The sequence below is a fragment of the Urocitellus parryii genome, chromosome 8 (genome assembly GCF_045843805.1).
Source record: "Urocitellus parryii isolate mUroPar1 chromosome 8, mUroPar1.hap1, whole genome shotgun sequence".
NCBI lineage: Eukaryota > Metazoa > Chordata > Mammalia > Rodentia > Sciuridae > Urocitellus > Urocitellus parryii.
The window spans coordinates 16,830,084-16,851,344 of record NC_135538.1 but is presented as its reverse complement, the minus strand read 5'-3'; the positions used below and the strand labels follow the sequence as shown (position 1 = coordinate 16,851,344).

The 21,261-nt window shown below is 34.9% G+C and overlaps 1 protein-coding gene across 4 annotated transcripts in view; it reads left to right on the top strand.

Annotated features, from left to right (window-relative positions):
* Tab2 (TGF-beta activated kinase 1 (MAP3K7) binding protein 2) overlaps positions 1 to 21,261 on the top strand; it is a 76,081-nt gene that overhangs the window by 40,468 nt on the left and 14,352 nt on the right. For all 4 annotated transcript variants that reach the window (XR_013344155.1, XM_077801840.1, XM_026401953.2 and 1 more), the window contains one exon: positions 3,553 to 5,050. Coding sequence is in view for 3 of the 4 variants with exons in the window: in XM_077801840.1 (XP_077657966.1) it covers positions 3,553 to 5,050 (1,498 nt within the window). In the remaining variant the exon portion in view is untranslated. The remainder of the gene's footprint in view (positions 1 to 3,552; positions 5,051 to 21,261) is intronic.

Below are 21,261 nucleotides of genomic sequence, written 5' to 3'. Positions count from 1 at the left end.
CATCTACAACTAAAAAAAAATATTTTAAAAAAACAAGTTAATTCATCCAGGTAATTTGCTTTTTAGCTAATACAACAAGAAATGTGACAAAAGTGGGATGGAAAGGGTCTCTCTGGGTACAGCTAGGATGCAGGTCTTCCATATTTGGGAAAATAGTGAATCAATGTTGGAGAAGATTGATCATAGGGTAGTCTTTGATATTATCTATAATTTTTGTTCGTTCAGGAGTTTGGGGAAAAATGGAAAGGGAACTAGAAGTAATGATTCAGAATTTTTTGGTAATCTTGAAGAGAATGCAGATTTGTGGCTGTGTACAAAAGAACAATGATGATTACTCTTTTTCTCTTTCTTTTTTTTTTTTTTTAGTACAGGAGATTGAACTTAGGGGCGCTTTACCTGGGTACTGAAGTAAATCTCTAACCCTCTTTATTTTGAGACAGAGTCTTGCTGAGAGTCTCATTAAATTGCCAAGGCTGGCCTCAAACTTATGATCCACCTCCTGTCTCAGCCTCCTGAGTCACTTCTATTACAGGAGTGTACCACCACTCTTGGCTTAATTCTCAAACATTTAAAAACTCACATTACCTCCACCCCATTTTGATACATTTAAAGAGAGTTCTTTGCAGTTTCCCACCAAAAATAATCAAGACTTCTTTGAGAAGTAGATAAGTCCAGGTCTGTAGTAGGACATGATCTTGTTTTATCAGAAAGCAAGGAAGCTGCAAAAACTAGGTTCATGTTGTTTGTACAGAGAAGCCAAGGTGATGCTGTTCTGCTAGCCTAAAGATGCAATGTAATGGCCACAATCAAAACAAAATAATGAAGATGTAGGAGTTTTTAATAAAACTAAAAACAAATATTAATCATCTTTGGAGATTTCTAGGGTACCAACTTTAAAAATTATTCTGAAAAATATATAGAAACAATCTTTATATACTGCCTTTTCTGTACAAAAAGAAGAGTAATCAAACATTTTAAAAAGATAGGTCTTCAAGAGAGAATTGCTGCTAATAAAAAGCATGCATTTTATAATTAGGATTTTACCAGTACCACCATTTTACAACTCCTAATGAAATAATATTTCTAAATAGTGGTTATCCATAACTGCTAATAGTCATTAGCTGGATCAAGCTGACTGCATAAGAATTTACGAAGAAATTGATTTCTCTAGGGGATAAGTAATACAAAGTCACATGAATTATAGTAGAGCTGGGATTAGAATATTGCTTTTTAATATGAACATAGAATAATTATTAATTAAAAAGGATTAAAAGGATTTTTGAAAGCTCAAGTGAACTGAAGCAAAAGGCTTTGCAAATATGAGTAGGAAGCATTCACAAAGGGAGTGAAATTGGATTTGGTAGGAATATACATTTTATTTTATTGCCATATTCATTCTAATGGGAATGATGACTTAGTGGAGGTAAAGGAAAGATAAGATTTCTGTGTTTCTGAGCTTTTGCTTAGTAAGAAGAATATATTAGAAAGAGCAGTAAAGTTAGCTAAAAAAAAACCCTGTTAGGCACATTAATTCAAGTCTCATTATTATAAGTAATCAGATGATCAAAATTGTGGTCAGCTTTTCAGTTTTATTTGGAAAACTAGTATATATCAATTTAAGACTTAGAAGAATTTTTGTAGCATGAGAGATTTAAATTGTTGGTTCTAGGTGGGGGGAAAAGTTGACCAGTGCCCACTTTCATATTACCTGTTCAAACTGTGTGGATTGTAGTATTTCTCAACAAGATTTCAAAATGTCTTATTAATACAGTTCTTTCTTATGTGATTTTTATCCCATATCGAACTGCTTTGTTCCTCATTTTCTTTAGATCTAAAACTATCCACTTTTTCTTAGGCTCCTAATATAGTCCTCGTTCAATTTTTTTCCCTTATGTCCAAGTTGCATTGACTAGTCTTATGTGATTCATTTCATTATCAGACACTCATTATCCTGTCTTCATTTCCTTTCATCTGAAATATCAACAGAATGACCCTTTGTGTCTTTCTCTTTTCATTCTAATTCAGTAGCTCTCCCAGTAGCTCTCCCCATTTTTTTTAATAAAAGTCAAACTCTAATGTGACTCGTTTTTCAAAAATCCTTCATTGTTGAATCCTAGTCTGCTTTTCCAACTATTTATTTAACAAAATTTCCAATATGAACCTTTAACTCCAGCCAGATCTGTTCCAATCACCTTGTTTGGGAACATATTTTTAATTACTGTTACATTTATGTCCTCCATTACATATGCCATTCCCTTAACCAATAATTCATTTCTTTCCTTATCCAATTCTGCATATCCTATGAAAACCATCAGGCCATACCTCCTTTATTATCCCTGTCTTTTCTTAAAGTAGTCTACAGTTTTAACTTGTGTTAAACTTCAATATTAATATGCACATACTTATTCATATTAACAATGTTACTTTTTCAAAAATCTATTATTTGACTCCCTGTTTGAGTTTTCATATATGTCATTGAGTCTTTTCGCAGACTCAAACATTGCTGTGCATATGGTAGGTGTTCAGTAAATACTTGTGGATGATGACTCTTAGTCATTTTATTTGGAGGAGTCTTTAAAAACAGCCTATTTGTTTTTGTTTTGTTTCATTTGTTTCTGTAGAAGTGATTTTTATGGTGCATATATTTCATATGTAAATAGATATTTTACAAAAGTAAGAGAAGGCATGGGAGGAACTGATGACATTGGTATGAATTTTAGAACTTTTAACATTTAAATTCTAGGGGCTGGGGATGTGGCTCAAGCAGTAGAGCGCTCGCCTGGCATGCGTGCAGCCTGGGTTCGATCCTCAGCACCACATACAAACAAAGATGTTATGTCCGCCAAAAACTAAAAAATAAATATTATAAAATTCTCTCTCTCTCTCTCTCTCTCTCTCTCTCTCTCTCTCTCTCTCTCTCTCTCTCTCTCTCTCTTTCTCTCTTTCTCTCCCCCTCTCTCTCTCAAAAAAAAATTTAAATTCTAAGGGCTGGGATTGTGGCTCAGAGGGAGGGCTTTCGCCTCGCATTCGTGAGGCACTGGGTTCAATCCTCAGTACCACATAAAAATAAAATAAAGATATTGTGTCCACCTATAACTAAAAATAAATAAATATTTTTAAAAAATTTAAATTCTACAGATAACTTGTTAAAGAGTCATTAGTTTATAAGATTTATAAGCATTTGAATGTGCAAACACTAATAAAATATCATTTAACTTTTCAAAAAATATTTATACAGCATTACAGACTTCAACTTGATTATTTTATTTGACATTAAAATAGTATTTTTAACACAGTTTTATTGTGTTAGCTTGAATCCATACCAAGTAGCTTCTGAAATAGCGATTTGATTCACTTTCGTCTATTAATAGTTTTCCATTACATTAATGAGAATTTTTAATTTAACCATATGCATAAAAATAATCCTCAAAAGAGTTCAAATATATTAAAATTGTTTGGATCATTAACTTGTTATTCGGAATATTTTTGTGGTAATGACAGTCTTATTACTTCTAATTGTTAACATCAAGGTGTTTTTATTTTGTTTTATAGAATAATAATAACCTGGATGCCTGCTGTGCTGTTCTCTCTCAAGAGAGTACAAGGTATCTGTATGGTGAAGGAGACTTGAATTTTTCGGATGATTCTGGAATTTCTGGTCTACGCAATCACATGACTTCTCTCAATTTGGACTTGCAGTCACAGAATGTTTACCATCATGGAAGAGAAGGAAATAGAATGAATGGAAGCAGGACTCTAGCACACAGCATTAGTGATGGACAACTTCAAGGTGGTCAGTCGAGTAACGAACTATTTCCACAGGAGCCACAGACAGCACCAGCTCAAGTTCCTCAAGGCTTTAATGTTTTTGGAATGTCCAGTACATCTGGTACTTCAAATTCAGCACCACATCTTGGATTTCACTTAGGCAGCAAAGGAACATCTAACCTTTCTCAACAGACTCCCAGATTTAATCCTATTATGGTAACTTTAGCCCCAAATATCCAGACTGGTCGTAATACTCCTACATCTTTGCACATACATGGTGTACCTCCACCTGTACTTAACAGTCCACAGGGAAATTCTATCTATATTAGGCCTTACATTACAACTAGTGGTACAACTCGACAGACACAGCAACATTCTGGCTGGGTATCTCAGTTTAATCCCATGAACCCTCAACAAGCCTATCAACCTTCACAGCCTGTTCCTTGGACTACTTATCCTGCATCTAATCCTTTGCCACATACCTCAGCCCAACAGCCAAATCAGCAAGGCCACCAGACCTCTCATGTCTATATGCCCATCAGTTCACCTACTACTCCACAACCGCCAACAATTCATTCATCTGGTAGCTCACAATCTTCTACCCATAGTCAATACAACATTCAGAATATTTCAACGGGACCTCGAAAAAACCAAATTGAAATCAAACTTGAACCCCCACAAAGAAACAATTCTTCAAAGTTGCGTTCTTCTGGACCTCGAACCTCCAGCAGTTCCTCTTCAGTCAACAGCCAGACCTTAAATAGAAATCAGCCCACTGTTTACATAGCTGCCAGTCCCCCAAATACTGATGAGATGATCTCCCGTAGTCAACCTAAGGTCTATATTTCAGCTAATGCCACCACAGGAGATGAACAGGGCATGCGGAATCAGCCCACAGTCTTCATATCCACAAACTCTGGGGCATCTGCTGCCTCTAGGAATATGTCTGGGCAAGTGAGCATGGGTCCTGCATTCATTCATCACCACCCTCCTAAAAGTCGAGCAATAGGCAATAACTCTGCAACTTCTCCTCGAGTGGTGGTCACCCAACCCAATACCAAATATACTTTCAAAATTACAGTTTCTCCCAATAAACCCCCTGCAGTCTCACCAGGGGTGGTGTCCCCTACCTTTGAACTTACAAATCTTCTAAATCATCCTGATCATTATGTAGAAACAGAGAATATTCAGCACCTCACGGACCCTACCTTAGCACATGTGGATAGAATAAGTGAAGCACGGAAATTGAGTATGGGATCTGATGATGCTGCCTACACACAAGGTAATATTAACTAATGGAGGGGTAATTTCTCATGCTAGGTTTATTGTTTATTTGATTCCATAGCAGAAATGGGCATCAGCATTATTTCATCTTTTAAATGGTGCCCCAGCTGATCTTAACATTTGAAAGTAATCCATAGAAATTTCAATTTTATTATCATATAACTTGAAGTTTGATAGTGTTATCAGCTCTTCAGAATAATCTAAAGATTATTTATTTCCTTATGTCCATAACACTTTTCTTTTCAGTTCTTCTTGTACCTGTGCTGATGCTGACTTCCCTTTAAATTTTATGCAAATAAAAACCTATAAATTATAAACACACTTTAATAAGAAATAAGTTGGGTTTACCTTCTTTAATCAGATACTTGAAGAAAAAAATTTTCTTCATTTTACTGATAGGACATTTTAATTCTTCTATATAGAAGTCGAAATTGCTACAGAGTCCTAGAATAATTTAACTAAAGTAAAACTGAATCTTGTTCCTGATACTTATCTCTTTAAGTTTCCCTAAATGTCAGTTAATTATTTTTTAATTGGAATTATGAATAAGGATGATGGTTTTAAATCTGTTTTGATTATCCTTTTCTGAAAAAGACTAGTTTATATTGAGATAAAACTAAATTATTTCCATATTGATTCAAGTAGACAGTATCTGTCATATATTTTATATGACCTCCTTAAGCTACTTAATTTTCAGTAGGAAATGTAAATTTATTCAGATAAGAAAGGTTGTGTTTTTTTTTTTTTTAATGTTGATGCAAGTGTGTAGATTAAGTGGGAATCTTTTAAGAAAAGACATGTCATCCTTGTATCCTCAGTGAATTGTTCTGTGTGTTAACTTTGGTTGGAAAATACTGTGATGTCACCTCCATGCAGCATGCAGCCCCTACTACTCCTAGCACCACTCATCCTTTTAAAAACTTCTAATACACTGACTTTATTACTGAATTTACCCTTAGAGGAGCCTGTTCTGATTACACTAGAAATTGTGTTCAAACTTATATTTTCCTTATATCTGTGACTGACTGGAACCATTTTTTTTCTCTTTTTTGTTTCATTACATGAATTTCAGTATATTATTATTTCTTCTACTGATATTTATTCCTTTTCTCTCCCCAAAGTCTTCTTTCTTCTTCTCCCCTTCTGTCATAACAGCAGGCTGCTTGTATTAGGGTAGTTGCTATGCTTTAATGAAGAGAAAAATTTTTATGAAGATAATTTGACAAAGGAAATTAGCAAGCAGACATTTTCATTTAATCAGATATAAATTATATCAACAAAGCATCTCCAATTTTTCTATACCCGTTCTCTCTTGAATCTACTGCAGTCAGGAATTTTTCCACTATAGTCAAACAGAACTATTGTGGAGGTCATCTGTGATAGTGTTGTTACTATACAGCCAGTGGATATCTGTCAGCTCTCATCTCTTGATCTATAGGTCAGCAGCATCTGAAACAGTAGGTCTCCCTCTTCTCTATGCTATGAAATGTTTTGTTCATTTAGCTTCTAGAATACTATTCTAGGATTCCCAATTTTTTTATTCTTTGCTGGTTTTCCCCGCATCTCTGACCTCTCACCTTTTTGCTCTCCCATTTCTTTGTTCCCAGTGATATCAGAGTCTCACAGCTTAATTCCTAAAGCTCTTCTCTTTTTCTGTACTTAATCCTTAGGTGATCTCATTCTGCCTCTAGACTTTAAATAGCATTATATACCTGCGACTCAAATAGCATTATATACCTGCGACTCCCAAATTAGTAACTCAAGCTTAAATTTCTTCACTGAGTTCTAAGCTGGTTTATTTAACTACTTATTTTGCATTCTCATTGGTACATTTAGTAGGCATTTTAAACTTTCTGTGTCTTGAAACAGCTTTGACCTTCCCCGCAGCTTGCTCTGCCTTTGCTCAGTCCCACCTTAGTTACTGGCAATTTAATTTTTGTAGTGAACAGAACAGAAACCTTGTAAAACATCCTTGATTCCTTTCACATTTCACATCTATTTTGTCAGCAAATCCTATCAACACTAACCTTAAAAGTATTCAAGAATTCTCTTACCGTAACTCTGGACCAAGCCAGCATCATCTTGGACAGATACTCTAGTAGTCTACTTGACTCTCACCTTGCCTAGGGGCTTGTGGTCTTCTCTCAACTTAGCAACCAGGGAGGGATATGCTCTTCAAAAAATATGTCACTCCTCTGCAAGTGATGGCTGCCTAGTCCAGAGTAAAACCTGTGAAGCCTTGCGTGCTCTGCTGCTCCTGCCCACCAGCTCTTCTTTCCTTTTACTCACCACTTTGCTCCACTGTGGTTTAGCACTACTGGTCTTACTCTTCCTTAAGCATGGAAGCTATACCCTAGGACTTCTGTGCTTGCTATTTATATTGTCTCAGTTTATCTCTCAGAAATTCACAGCCCCCTCCTGTGCTTCAGGTCTTTACTCAAAATCACCTTTTCAATGAGACGTGTCCCTATCTAAACTTAACTGTCACCCAGCATTTCCTACCTCTCCATTACTGCTTACATTTACTCAAGGGATGGGGAGTAAATAATTAATATTAAGATATACAGTAATTAATACTTGCTGAAAGCTTACTATGTTTTCACCACAGTCTTAAATATTTATTTCCCACAACTAACTATAAAATAGATACTAGTATTATTCCTGTTTTCAGATTAAAGTACTTAGGAGCAGACAGATTAAATAACTTGCTGTGGGGACCATATCTGCCTAAATTTAAGAATTTAGTAAAATATCATTCCATAAAAAACAAAACCAAGGGTCTGGGGTTGTGGCTCAGCAGTAGAATGCTCACCTAGCTTGTGTGAGGCACTGGGTTCTATCCTCAGCACCACACATAAATAAATAAAATAAAGGTCTTGTGCCCACTTCCAACTTAAAAAAAAAAAAGTAGAGAAATAAAACAAAATAAATGGGTATAATTAAAAATAACTTGAAGCAGTAGAGTAATAACTTGACTGATGTAGAGAACACTTTTTAAAGCACCGAAAAATTAAAAAAAAAAAAAAAAAAAAAAGATCCCTTATAAGGGCAGGGTCTGGTTTGAGAACAGAAAGCCTACCAAAGTAGATTTCCCCAGAATCCACCACTCAAACAGCCTTCAGACAACTTAACAACCTCGACCACATAAATTCTTTAAATATAACTACATATTCATTGGATTTCATAGCATTCATGTGGCTGTGTGCTGTGGTATTATCTGTGTGTGTGTGTGTGTACCCCATACTGAGGCGATGCTGCTCTACAACCTTTCTTCTACTTGTGGCTTTCTGTTTACTGTGGACACAGATTTGTATATCATCCAGTAACAGAATCTTGATCTAGTATTTTATTAATTTGGTTCAGGACAAATCAAAGGATTGTCCTTTTCTGGGGGGAAAAAAATGCATCTTTTAGGCTTCTACCCCACATATGTGTGATACAAAAGTTTATACAGCACTGTCTACAGTGCTAAATGAAGTGACTTGAGTAATAACCAGTATTTAAGAAAGGATCTTTCCCAAACTCCTAATTCCAGCGGTGTAGATAAGAGAAAAGAAACAGTTCTGCATCCTGCAATAAAGCTGATCTCTCCAAAGATCCTGGAACAAACTGTTAAAGAAATAAACTAAGCCAGGTCCTGAAATCATAGGAAAATATTTTTCCCAAATTGAGGAGGAAGCATACAAAATTGGTAACCAAGACTTTTTTTTTTTTTTGGTCTAACATTTGAAATCTAAAAATACTATAATAAAAAATGTTCAAAAAATGAGTTTTAAACAGATACATTATTTGATTTGCTACTTGCTATAGAGTGATCAGAAGAAAAAAATAAATTAACGAAGCTTCTCCCACCACTTGGCACTGAGTCTAACACTACGAAACCACCCCTAAAAGGAAGTAAATTAAACTTGAGTCACTAAATTATTACAGAAATCCCAGACAAAAATGAGTGGCGGCATGTTAGCACATGCCTGTAATCCCAGCGGCTTGGGAGGCTGGTAGGAGGATCATGAGTTCAAAGCCAAAGCCAGCCTCAACAAAAGCAAGAGGCTAAGCAAATCAGTGAGACCCTGTCTCAAAATAAAAATACAAAATAAAACTGGGGGCATGGCTCAGTGGTCAAGTGCCCCAGAGTTCAATCTTCAATACCAAAAAAAAAAAAGTACTGGATAGAAGAAAAAACTAATGTGGGAAGAAATTTTTAAGTTTAAAATGTTTAGATATGAAGGCTTTACCTTTCCTCTGTGTAGCAAATACAGAGGTGAAAATTGCCTATTAGTAGTAATGTCACCAGTCATAGCTACACACACACACACACACACACACACACACACACGATTCTGACCACCTGACTAAAACAGACCCCCTTTGAAATTAAAAGCAACTTTCTATTAACTGCTTTTCTGCATCCTGCATTTCCTCATGCTGAGGACAGTTGCCAGGGGAATTATTACTTAACATATTCTTTGGCTGAGCACACCCTAACTAAATTTGTATATGTATATCACCTGGCTTTTATTTCTGTGAATTGACCAATTCCATGGAACTTGTAGAGAAGCGGTCGAACTGCTTCCCAGTTTCATCAAACTGCACAAAATTTCTTTTTCCTTTTTAGATCTTTACCTATTCCTTCTGCAGGCAGGCAGCCAACCAAATTTGGCCAGCCAGGACTCAGGCAAGTTCCCTGGCTGCTGGGCTGCCAGTTTCCTGAGTACCTAACTTCTGAAAAATAGTTAAAAAATACTTAGTTATCCACACTGTATTGTGATTTTCTGGAGCCCTCCCCTTCATAGTAGTATGCCTTTTGTACCACTACAGCATTTACAGACACAAGGACAAAATACTTTACTCTTTCAGACCAGTTGGATGGGGAAAAGGCCTACTTTGTGCATTTTGTTATAGAAGCCAGGAACTCTTAGCAGACTGACATGACTGCTGAACATCATTTCTCATTCTCATTTCTCTAGTATTCATTTTTTTTTGTTTTATTTTATTTTATTTTATTTTTTATTATTTTTTTTATTGGTTGTTCACAACATTACAAAGCTCATGACATATCATATTTCATACATTAGATTGAAGTGGGTTATGAACTCCCAATTTTACCCCAAATGCAGATTGCAGAATCACGTCAGTTACACATCCACAATTTTACATAATGCCCAATTAGTAACTGTTGTATTCTGCTACTTTTCCTATCCCCTACTATCCCCCCTCCCCTCCCCTCCCATCTTCTCTCTCTACGCCATCTATTGTAATTCATTTCTCTCCTTGTTAATTTTCCCATTCCCCTCACAACCTCTTATATGTAATATTGTATAGCAATGAGGGTCTCCCTTCATTTCCATGCAATTTCCCTTTTCTCTCCCTTTCCCTCCCATCTCATGTCTCTGTTTAATGTTAATCTTTTCTTCCTGCTCTTCCTCCCTGCTCTGTTCATAGTTGCTCTCATTATATCAAAGAAGACATTTGGTATTTGTTTTTTAGGGATTGACTAGCTTCACTAAGCATAATCTGCTCTAGTGCCATCCATTTCCCTGCAAATTCTATGATTTTGTCATTTTTTAGTGCTGCATAGTACTCCATTGTGTATAGATGCCACATTTTTTTTATCCATTCATCTATTGAAGGGCATCTGGGTTGGTTCCACAGTCTAGCTATTGTGAATTGTGCTGCTGTGAACATGGATGTGGCAGCATCCCTGTAGCATGCTCTTTTAAGGTCTTCAGGGAATAGTCCGAGAAGGGCAATAGCAGGGTCAAATGGTGGTTCCATTCCCAGCTTTCCCAGGAATCTCCAAACTGCTTTCCAAATTGGCCGCACCAATTTGCAGTCCCACCAGCAATGTACAAGAGTACCCTTTTCTCCACATCCTCGCCAGCACTTGTTGTTGTTTGACTTCATAGTGGCTGCCAATCTTACTGGAGTGAGATGGTATCTTAGGGTGGTTTTGATTTGCATTTCTCTGACTGCTAGAGATGGTGAGCATTTTTTCATGTACTTGTTGATTGATTGTATATCCTCCTCTGAGAAGTGTCTGTTCAGGTCCTTGGCCCATTTGTTGATTGGGTTATTTGCTATCTTATTGTCTAATTTTTTGAGTTCTTTGTATACTCTGGATATTAGGGCTCTATCTGAAGTGTGAGGAGTAAAAATTTGTTCCCAGGATGTAGGCTCCCTATTTACCTCTCTTATTGTTTCTCTTGCTGAGAAAAAACTTTTTAGTTTAAGTAAGTCCCATTTGTTGATTCTTGTTATTAACTCTTGTGCTATGGGCGTCCTATTAAGGAATTTGGAGCCCGACCCCACAATATGTAAATCATAGCCAACTTTTTCTTCTATCAGGCAAAGAGTCTCTGATTTGATATCAAGCTCCTTGATCCATTTTGAGTTAACTTTTGTGCATGGCGAGAGAAAGGGATTCAGTTTCATTTTGTTGCATATGGATTTCCAGTTTTCCCAACACCATTTGTTGAAGATGCTATCCTTCCTCCATTGCATGCTTTTAGCCCCTTTATCAAATATAAGATAGTTGTAACTTTGTGGATTAGTCTCTGTGTCCTCTATTCTATACCATTGGTCCACCCGCCTGTTTTGGTACCAGTACCATGCTGTTTTGGTCACTATTGCTCTGTAATATAGTTTGAAATCTGGTATCGCTATACCGCCTGATTCACACTTCCTGCTTAGAATTGCTTTTGCTATTCTGGGTCTTTTATTTTTCCATATGAATTTCATGATTGCTTTATCTATTTCTTCAAGAAATGCCTTTGGGATTTTGATTGGCATTGCATTAAACCTATAGAGAACTTTTGGTAATATCGCCATTTTGATAATGTTAGTTAGGCCTATCCATGAACAGGGTATATTTTTCCATCTTCTAAGGTCTTCTTCTACTTCTCTCTTTAGGGTTCTGTAGTTTTCATTGTATAAATCTTTCACCTCTTTTGTTAGGTTGATTCCCAAGTATTTTATTTTTTTTGAGGATATTGTGAATGGAGTGTTTTTCCTCATTTCCGTTTCAGAAGTTTTGTCGCTGATATACAGAAATGCCTTTGATTTGTGCGTGTTGATTTTATATCCTGCCACTTTGCTGAATTCATTTATTAGTTCTAATAGTTTCTTTGTAGATCCTTTTGGGTCTTCTAGGTATAGAATCATGTCATCTGCAAATAGTGATAATTTAAGTTCTTCTTTTCCTATTGTTATGCCTTTAATTTCCTTTGTCTGTCTAATTGCTCTGGCCAGTGTTTCGAGAACTATATTGAATAGAAGTGGTGATAGAGGGCATCCCTGTCTTGTTCCAGATTTTAGAGGGAATGCCTTTAACTTTTGTCCATTCAGAATGATGCTAGCCTGAGGCTTAACATAGATAGCTTTTACAATGTCAAGGTAAGTTCCTGTTATCCCTAGTTTTTCTAATGTTTTGAACATAAAGGGGTGCTGTACTTTGTCGAATGCTTTCTCTGCGTCTATCGAGACGATCATATGGTTCTTATCTTTAAGTCTATTGATGTGGTGAATAATATTTATTGATTTACGTATATTGAACCATCCTTGCATCCCATCTAGTATTCATATTCACTTAGCTGGCAAACTGTTTTGAAAATAATAAAGCATATATAAAATCATAAATATTTTAATGATACTTTAACACCTTTTTTTCCCAGTTATGAACTATTAAGCAGTAGCCTTGACTGTGGACTTCCTTATTATTTTTTACCAGTACTTCCCTCCAAACCACAATATTCTTTTATTTAAGGAGACTTAATATAATGCTAAGGGTGACACACATTCATTGAGCAAGATATTTTTTTCAAAAGAAAATATAATTTAAATTAGTTCAGACTTCTAAATCTTTACTTTGTTTACCTTTTTTTTTTTTTTTTTTTTTTGGTAGTTGTAAATGGACAGAATGCCTTTATCTGTTTTTGTGTGTTGCTGAGAATCAAAACCCAGTGCCTCACACGTGGTAGGCAAGTGCTCTGCCACTGAGCTACAGCCCCAACCCCACTTTGTTTACGTTTATACATCTCTTTATTCAAAATGCCTTTTGGTAGAGCTCTATGTTGACATTGAAATCACATTGTTAAATAATAAACTCAGTAGTTAAGATTGATTGAGATCAAACTGCTTATGGATTTTTTTCCCCAAAATTAACCCTACTACTTGCCAATTCTTCCCAGTCTTAAAACTTGACTGCCTTTTTAAGTTGAGGTGAATCTCATAGTTGGAAGAGACTTTAAGGGTCTTGTACAATTCTGTACCAAAAGTTATTCAGTCCACTTATTTCAACACTCAGTCCTGCAAGATTGCTATCAAGGGTAAATCCATTCTGTACTTGAATACCTAAAGTAATACATTCTATTTTTGGAGAAATCTATCTACTAACAAGTAAGTTCTTAAATTACTAAACCAATATATTGAAAAATCATTAGGAAGATAACATGTGCACATGGTAAAAGAAATTCTAACCAAAACAGGAAACTACAATAAAAGTGTGTCTCCTTTTACCCTCATCCCCTAACTATTTAACTATCAGAGGTAATCTCTATTAGCACTTCTTTTTTTAAAATTTATTTATTTATTCTAACTTGTTACACATGACAGAATGCATTTCAATTCATAGTACATATATAGAGCACAATTTTTCATGTCTCTCGTTGTACACAGAGTAGTGTCACATACATGTACTTCGGATAATGGTGTCCATCTCATTGCACCATCATTCCTACCCCCAAGCTCTATTAGCACTTCTTAATCCTCCTCTTTATATTCATTCATGTGTACAGATATACTGATGTATGTACACATATGTGCTTCTTTTAGTGGAAACATACCATGTATATATACGTAAATGTGGAATTATAGAGTTTACCTCTCTCTGTAGGTGCCACATTCATGAATTTGAGCATCTGCACATTGAAAATTAATTATTCCTGTGATGATTGCATCTATACTGTACATATACAGATTTTTTTCTTTTCATTTTTCCCTAAACAGTGCAATATAACAATTTTTTATAGAACACATTGTATTAAGTATGACAAATAATCTAGAGATGATTTATGAGAGGATGTGTATGTGTTATAGGAAACACTATACCATTTTATATAAGGGACTTTTTAAGCATCCTCAGATTTGGGTATCCTTCAGGGGAAAGTTCATGGAACCAATCCCCAATAGATAAATAAAGAGACAACTGAATGGAACCAATCCCCAATAGATAATAAAGAGACATGGTTTTGAGTATGAGAACAAATGTTGCACATTTTTTTTGTTTGATGTAACTTAAGATCTTTGCATTTCAGCATGTACAAATCTCTTTCATTTTTTTCTTTTAAAAAAATTAGTCATTTTAAGAGCTTTATTGAGATACAGTTAACGTACTATGTACAGTGCACTTCTACAGAGTTCAAGTCAGTGGTTTTTAGTACATTCAGTTATAAGTGCATCATCACCACAGCCAATAGTAAATAAAACACTTCCGTCACCTCAAAAAGAAGCCCCATACCCTATAAGCTTTTATCACTCTCAGCCCAGGCCACCACAAAAATACTTCCTGTCTCTCTAGCTTTCTGTATTCTGCTCATTTCATATAAGTAGATACATATACTATGTAGCCTTTTGTGACTAGATGTTTTCACTTAAGGTCATCCATTTTGTAGCAAGTATTAGTACTTCATTCCTGTCAGATAAGCTACACACACATACTGCATTTTGTTTATTTATCACTTGATGCACATTTTGGTATTTTTTTACCTTTTGGCTATTACAAATAATTTTGCTATAAACATTTCTGTACAAGTTTTTGTGTTTATTTCTCTTCTGCATATACCTATGAGCAGAATGGCTGAGTCATGTGATAATCTTAAATATTAACTGCTGGGATGGCCAGGTTGTTTTCCACAGAGATTGCCCAATTTTGCATTCCCACTAGCAGATTTGCTCTCTCCACATCCTCACCAACACTTCCTGTTATCAGATTTTGTGATTCTTGTCCTCCTGGTGCCTATGGAGTATTTCATTGTGGTTCTGATTTACATTTCCCTAATGGCTAATGGTCTTGAGTATCATTGTCATGTGCTTATTGGCTGTTTGTGTTTTTTCTTTGAAGAAATGTCCATTTATATCCTTTGCCTCTTTTTATTTGGGTGATCTAGAGTTTTATTATTGAGTTGTATTAGTTGTTTGTATATCCTAGAAGTAAACTCCTTGTGTGATTTGCAATTATTGTCCCATTCTGAGTTGTCTTTTCACACTCTTAATGATGCCCTTTAAGCCCAAAAGTCTTTTATTTTGCTGAAATCCCATTTGTGTACTTTTGTTGGTCATGCTTTTTGTGTCTTAATCTATGGTGTCTCCTTAAGATTTACAACTTTAGCTCTTATGTTTTCTTCTTTCATCTATTTTGAGTGAATTTCTGTTTAATGGCTTGAGCTAAGAACCAGCTATTTGTTGAAAAGGCTTTTCTTTCCTCTTTGAATGATTTTGGAACCCCTGAAGATGATCAGTTGACTGTAAACACATGGGTTTATTTTTGGACTCTCAATATTTTCCATTGATCTGTATGTTCCTCATTCTGATACTACAGTTTTAATTACTTGCTTTATAGTAAATTTTGAAATTTGGATGTGATTTCTTCTACTTCATTCTTTTTCAAGATGGATTTGGCTATTTGTAATTACATATAAATTTTAGAAGACGTTACAACTTTTAAATGAGGTTCTAATAGGGATTACTTTTGAAATATTTTTCTATATATTTGCTATGTTTTAAATGCACAGAAAACTAAAGGCTATATGATGAAAGGTCCCCTCACTAGAGATAAGCAGTGGCTGGTCACAATCCATTCATTACGTGTTTGTCTAGAAATTGAAATTATCAAGTGTCTGTGTATTTTATACTAATGAAGTAGGGTTTTACTTTCTGTGTTTTGTTTTTGTCTTCATGTTTTTAAGAGAATTGTAGATCAACAAGTTCAGCTCTGCATTTTTAGAAATGACTGCAATAGTATTATACCATGATATCTAACCAGTTTTTTCTTAATGATCTTTAAGATAGTTGCTAATCTAGATTTTACAAATAGTACTGAAATAAAAATCCTCATGTATATACATGTGTGCCCATATCCAAGTATGTCAGCAGAACAGTTTACTGTGCCCAAGCATATGTACATTTTTAATTTTGATAGATTTATCATTTAGGCTTGGTTATAATGCAGTAACAAATTGGATCCTAAAAACACCAAAGGCTTATTTCTAGTTCACACTTCTTGTCCATTACAGATTAGGTAGTGGGCTCTATTCTGCATTTATCCTTACCCAAGGATCCAGGTTAAGGGAATATCTGTCTGTGCTTCCATGACAAAGGAGATCTAGCAGATCAGCAGTGCTTCCCTAGGCTTCTGTCTCGACATGTTATTCTTTGGATAAAACGAGGCCCATAGCCACACCCAATTCAGTGGCAGTGCAAGGTGTAATTTTGCCACATACCTAGGAGAAGAATAACCAGGAATATTTAGTGAAGGATGCCAGTGACTGCCACAATAAACATTGCCAGATTCAATTTGAGGCTCTCTCTATAAAATTTTGTACCAATTTATATTCCCATAAATAGATGATTGAGAAAATACACCTCTGTCAGTCAACTAGGTAAAAATGTGCTTTTTTAAAAATTTAAATATGAGGTTGAACATTGTTTCATGTTTTCTTTCATGTTTTCTTTCTTAAACTAGTTGTATTTCTTATATTGTAAACTTGCCTGTAGGATGTTTACTCCATTTTCCTAATTTGTAATTACTTTTAACTTGGTCAGTAAAATTTTTTGTTTTATGCATTTTTTACTTTTGTATATTCAAACTTTTTTCCTTATGGCTTCTGGGTTTTGTATCTTATTTAGAAAACGTCTTCCTATTCCTAGATTTGGGAAAAAAGAATAGAAACCTTGTGCTATATTTTCATTTTAGTTATAATATTGCTCCTTAGAACTGCATTCAACTGGTCTATGGCATCTCATCACAAACTTGAAAGTAGCTTATCATTATCCCCTTTTAAAATATAAATCTATAAGTGTTCAGAATTTCTAAAGATATTTTAGAACAGTGTATCTTAATGCTATAAGATTATATGCAAAGTCTTAATTATGTACAAATAAATGCAAACAAATTATTATCTAGGAAGAGGTACCACCAGTTCTGTTTAAAGGACCAATGCTTGTCTTTCTAAGTTATTTATACATATAAATATTTATACATGTAAATATGTATAAATAATTTAAATGTCTTTAGAGATTAAGCATCATTCCTCAGTTCTGTACATAGTTCATACATCTCTTCCCCAATTATATGCCCAGTTGTAGCACTGTTGCGATACCTAATTTCAACTTGCTCTTAAAATGGAAAAATAGATGCAAACAGAATGCTTATTTAAAAGAGTAATTGCCCATCTTTGAATCTTTTGTGATTCAGTCATCAGATAAATGACTAGTAATACAGTAGTTTATAAAACAGATATGATCCCTGCTGTCAACAAAATTATACTGTAGAAAAATATAGATTTTAGAGGCTGACATTGTACTAAGTGTGATAACTTAGGCAGGTCTGAAGCATATTCCTGAGTTAGGCATGTAAAATCATGACAGACAAAAACCTAAAAGTACTAGAAATAAGTACTGATATGTTTTTCAATGGCAGAGTTTTCTTATTTCCTTTTAAATAAGCCTGAAATCTTTGTATACATCAGTTCCTGATACACTGTACAGTAGCATAGGTATTTCTTTAATAAGCATATTCTATTCTCTTGTGTTTTTGTTTATAAGCTTCTGGAGAAATTAGGCATTCTTATACTATAAAGTGCCTAAAATTATTAACACTAACATCATCTGGAACTTTCAGTGTGTTTTTCTAGTTTTAAATAAAATGAGTAAACTTGTCTCCGTTGTTCGTTAGAAGGTGACAAAAGTGGGGTCAAGACTAAGCTTTTTATATAAAACATCTGTAATACCTCAAGGAGTGGTTTAAGAGCCCTGGTACTTAAATTCAGGAAAATTCAGTTTTCAACCACAAGAGGGAGCTGCATGCTTTAATTACTTATATCCATTAATTTTGACTAAAAAGATTTAAAGGTACTGAATATGTTTTCTCTATATTTCCTCATTTTCATCTATTTAGGAAGGAAAAATAGTTTAGAAAACTAAATAAAGAAATATATTATTGAGATATTAAATACACCACTAGGACTAGCATATAAAGAAGCCACTGATACGCAATATCATCAACCTAAAAGTATTGCCATATTTTACAGTGTATTAATAAATCAAGTGAAAAAAAAATTAAGCTAAACTTTAAGGAGGCTTTAAATATCAAGGTTTTTTTTCAACAATATTTCTATTTACTACCCATTAAAAGTCAAAATGTTAAGCCAGGCATGATGGTATATGCCTGTAAATCCAGCTATTCAAAAAAGAGACTTGATGCCAGCCTGGGCAACATAGTGACACTCCATTGCCAAGAAGAAAAAGAAACAGCAGGGCTGGGGATGTGGCTCAAGCGGTAGCGCGCTCGCCTGGCATGGTTCGATCCTCAACACCACATACCAACAAAGATGTTGTGTCCGCTGAGAGCTAAAAAAATAAATAAATATTGAAAATTCTCTCTCTCTCTCTCTCTCTCTCTCTCTCTCTCTCTCTCTCTTTCTCTCTCTCTCTCTCTCCCCCCCCTCTCTCACTCTCTCTTTAAAAAAAAAAAAAAGAAACAGCAGATCATTATCACTATTTTATATTTAATAGACATTTAGTGCCTATAGCTTTCAAGGTAATAACGTATAAGGTGTTGAAATAGTTTGTTTCCATAACTTTATCTTTGTTCACGCTTCATTCATGGTAATAATTAATAATTAATTAATTATTTTGAATTATTAATTTCTTTTGAATGAGTAGTGCAAAAAATAACTTAAGCCTCATTACTATTCAAATTATATTGAATTCCAGAATAGTGGAAACTTAATTATTTTAAGGTATACTATTTTATAGACAATATTGATGTATATTCAATATACAAGGTATATTATTTATATGTAATTACATTGTATGTATTATAAAATATAAATAGATACAGAGAGAGCTTCAGTACAGCTTTTAAAATACATTGATACTGTTTAAACCTTTTTTTGCTAACTTCTTGCTATGGTACAGAAAGCTTTTGCTGATAACACAGGCTACCCAGCATGTGTCATCTTTATTTTTACTTATATATATTCAGAGTAGATAACATTGACATTTTGTTCATGATAATTCATGAACAACAGAAATTTATTATTCACAGTTGTGGAGGCTGGGAAGTTCAAGATCAAGGTACAAGCAGACTCACTGTCCAGTGAGGTCCCATTACTCATGATGCCTTCTGTGTGAAGTCCCTTTACTCATAGATGCCTTTGGTGTAGCCTCACATGGTGGAATGGGAAGAGCAAGCATCATCTTGGATGAGGGCGCTAACCCCATTCATGAGAGTACAGCCCCGGTGACCTAATCACTTCCCAAAGGCACTTCATAATAGCACCATTGGGAGATTATGTTTCTACATGTGAATTTGGGAAGAATACAAACATTCTGACCACAGTAATTATATAGCCTATTGATTTATAGGATGCTTATGAAGCCAGGAACTTACTGAAATTTCACGTCTAATCATCATATGTGTAAATGTTTACAACAGAGCCAAGTAATTTATCTGTATTATATAGTTCTTTGATACAGCTTTCTGGGTTTTTATCACTCTTATAGTTACCATCTCTTAGATCTTATCTTCCTTCTTGGTTTATGCCTTCAGTTTGTAGAACATCTCAAATATCTAATAAAAGACTTAGAATAGGTTATTTTTAAGTCCTAAATGTTTGAAAGTGCCCTCATATTTCTAGCTTGGTGTAGAATTCTTGGATGAAAATTTTTTCCACAGAACGTGCCACCAACTGCCCCTGACAAGAGGAAATCTTATGTCAATTGATTCTTGTGCCTTTGTAACCTATTTCTTTTCTTTCTGGAAATACTTAAGATCTTCCTTTTGTCCTAGTAGTCTGAAACTCTACCATGTTATGTTTAAGCTTAGGTCTCTCTCTCTCTCTTTTTTTTTAAATCATCTCATCCCACATTCTGTGGACTCCTCCTGTTCAAAAGCTAGCACCTCTCCCTTCAGCCCTGCAAAATTCTTTTCTGGTCCTCATTAGTTTCCATGCTTTGTCTTTATAGAACCTTGCTTCTTCAGCAGTTTAAATTCCTGAACCAACTTTCTATTTATTTCTTATTCTCATATCCTCAATATAGTGTACCTTTGTCTACTTTACATTTTAGGAAATTCCCTTAATATTTGTCCAGCCCATGTATGAAATTTTCATTTCAGCATTAAAGTTTTTGATTTCTGAGTGCTAGTTCTTATTCTTTTTCATAACAGTTGTTTATGGGTATAATATTATTTCTCATCTCTTAATGACAGTAATTAGAATTTAAGTTCTCATCTCTCTCAGTTATCTCCACTTAATCTGGTTTAGTTTTTCTCACTGTTCATTCAGTTCTTTCATGCGTCAGACGTTCCTCAACTGTGTTGTGATACTTGGCAGATGGTTCATATTTAAGAGGGAAGTGTCGTGAAGGCTGGCTGAGAGCCCTGTATATGAAAGTGACACTTAGCACTTGACAGACTGCTTTGTGCTGAATAGGTAAGTTTCTGCCCGGCAAGTTTGCTCATTGCTCTTTGTAGCAGCCCACTTGTCCACAAGACTGTAGGTTTCTCTGTTCTCCTTCATTAGTCTATGTCATTTCATCTGCTTTTAGTGTTCTAGAAATTTGTTGAAATCTGTTGTCCATTAATTGCCTTCTTCCTGTTCTTTATTGTTGGATTATACCAGTTTTATTCCTCTTGTCATTTTCATGGGCTTTCAGGAAACAGAAAATTCTTGAAGTACAGTGTGCAGTCAACCATCTTTAAAGTCATGGCTAATATAATTCCATCTTTATAGCTTAGCTTTTTAAGTCAGTGTTAATCTATGTAAATAAAAGGGATGGAGAAAATTTTCCCTCACTGAAGTCTACAACAAATTTTTCTCATGTGTAATTAGTAGATGTTCATCACGATATGTGGTTAGAATTATTTCATTTAAAACAGTTTCTTTATGTGCCAAAAAAGGGGGGGGGGGGAGCCCTGAGAAGTAATTTTCT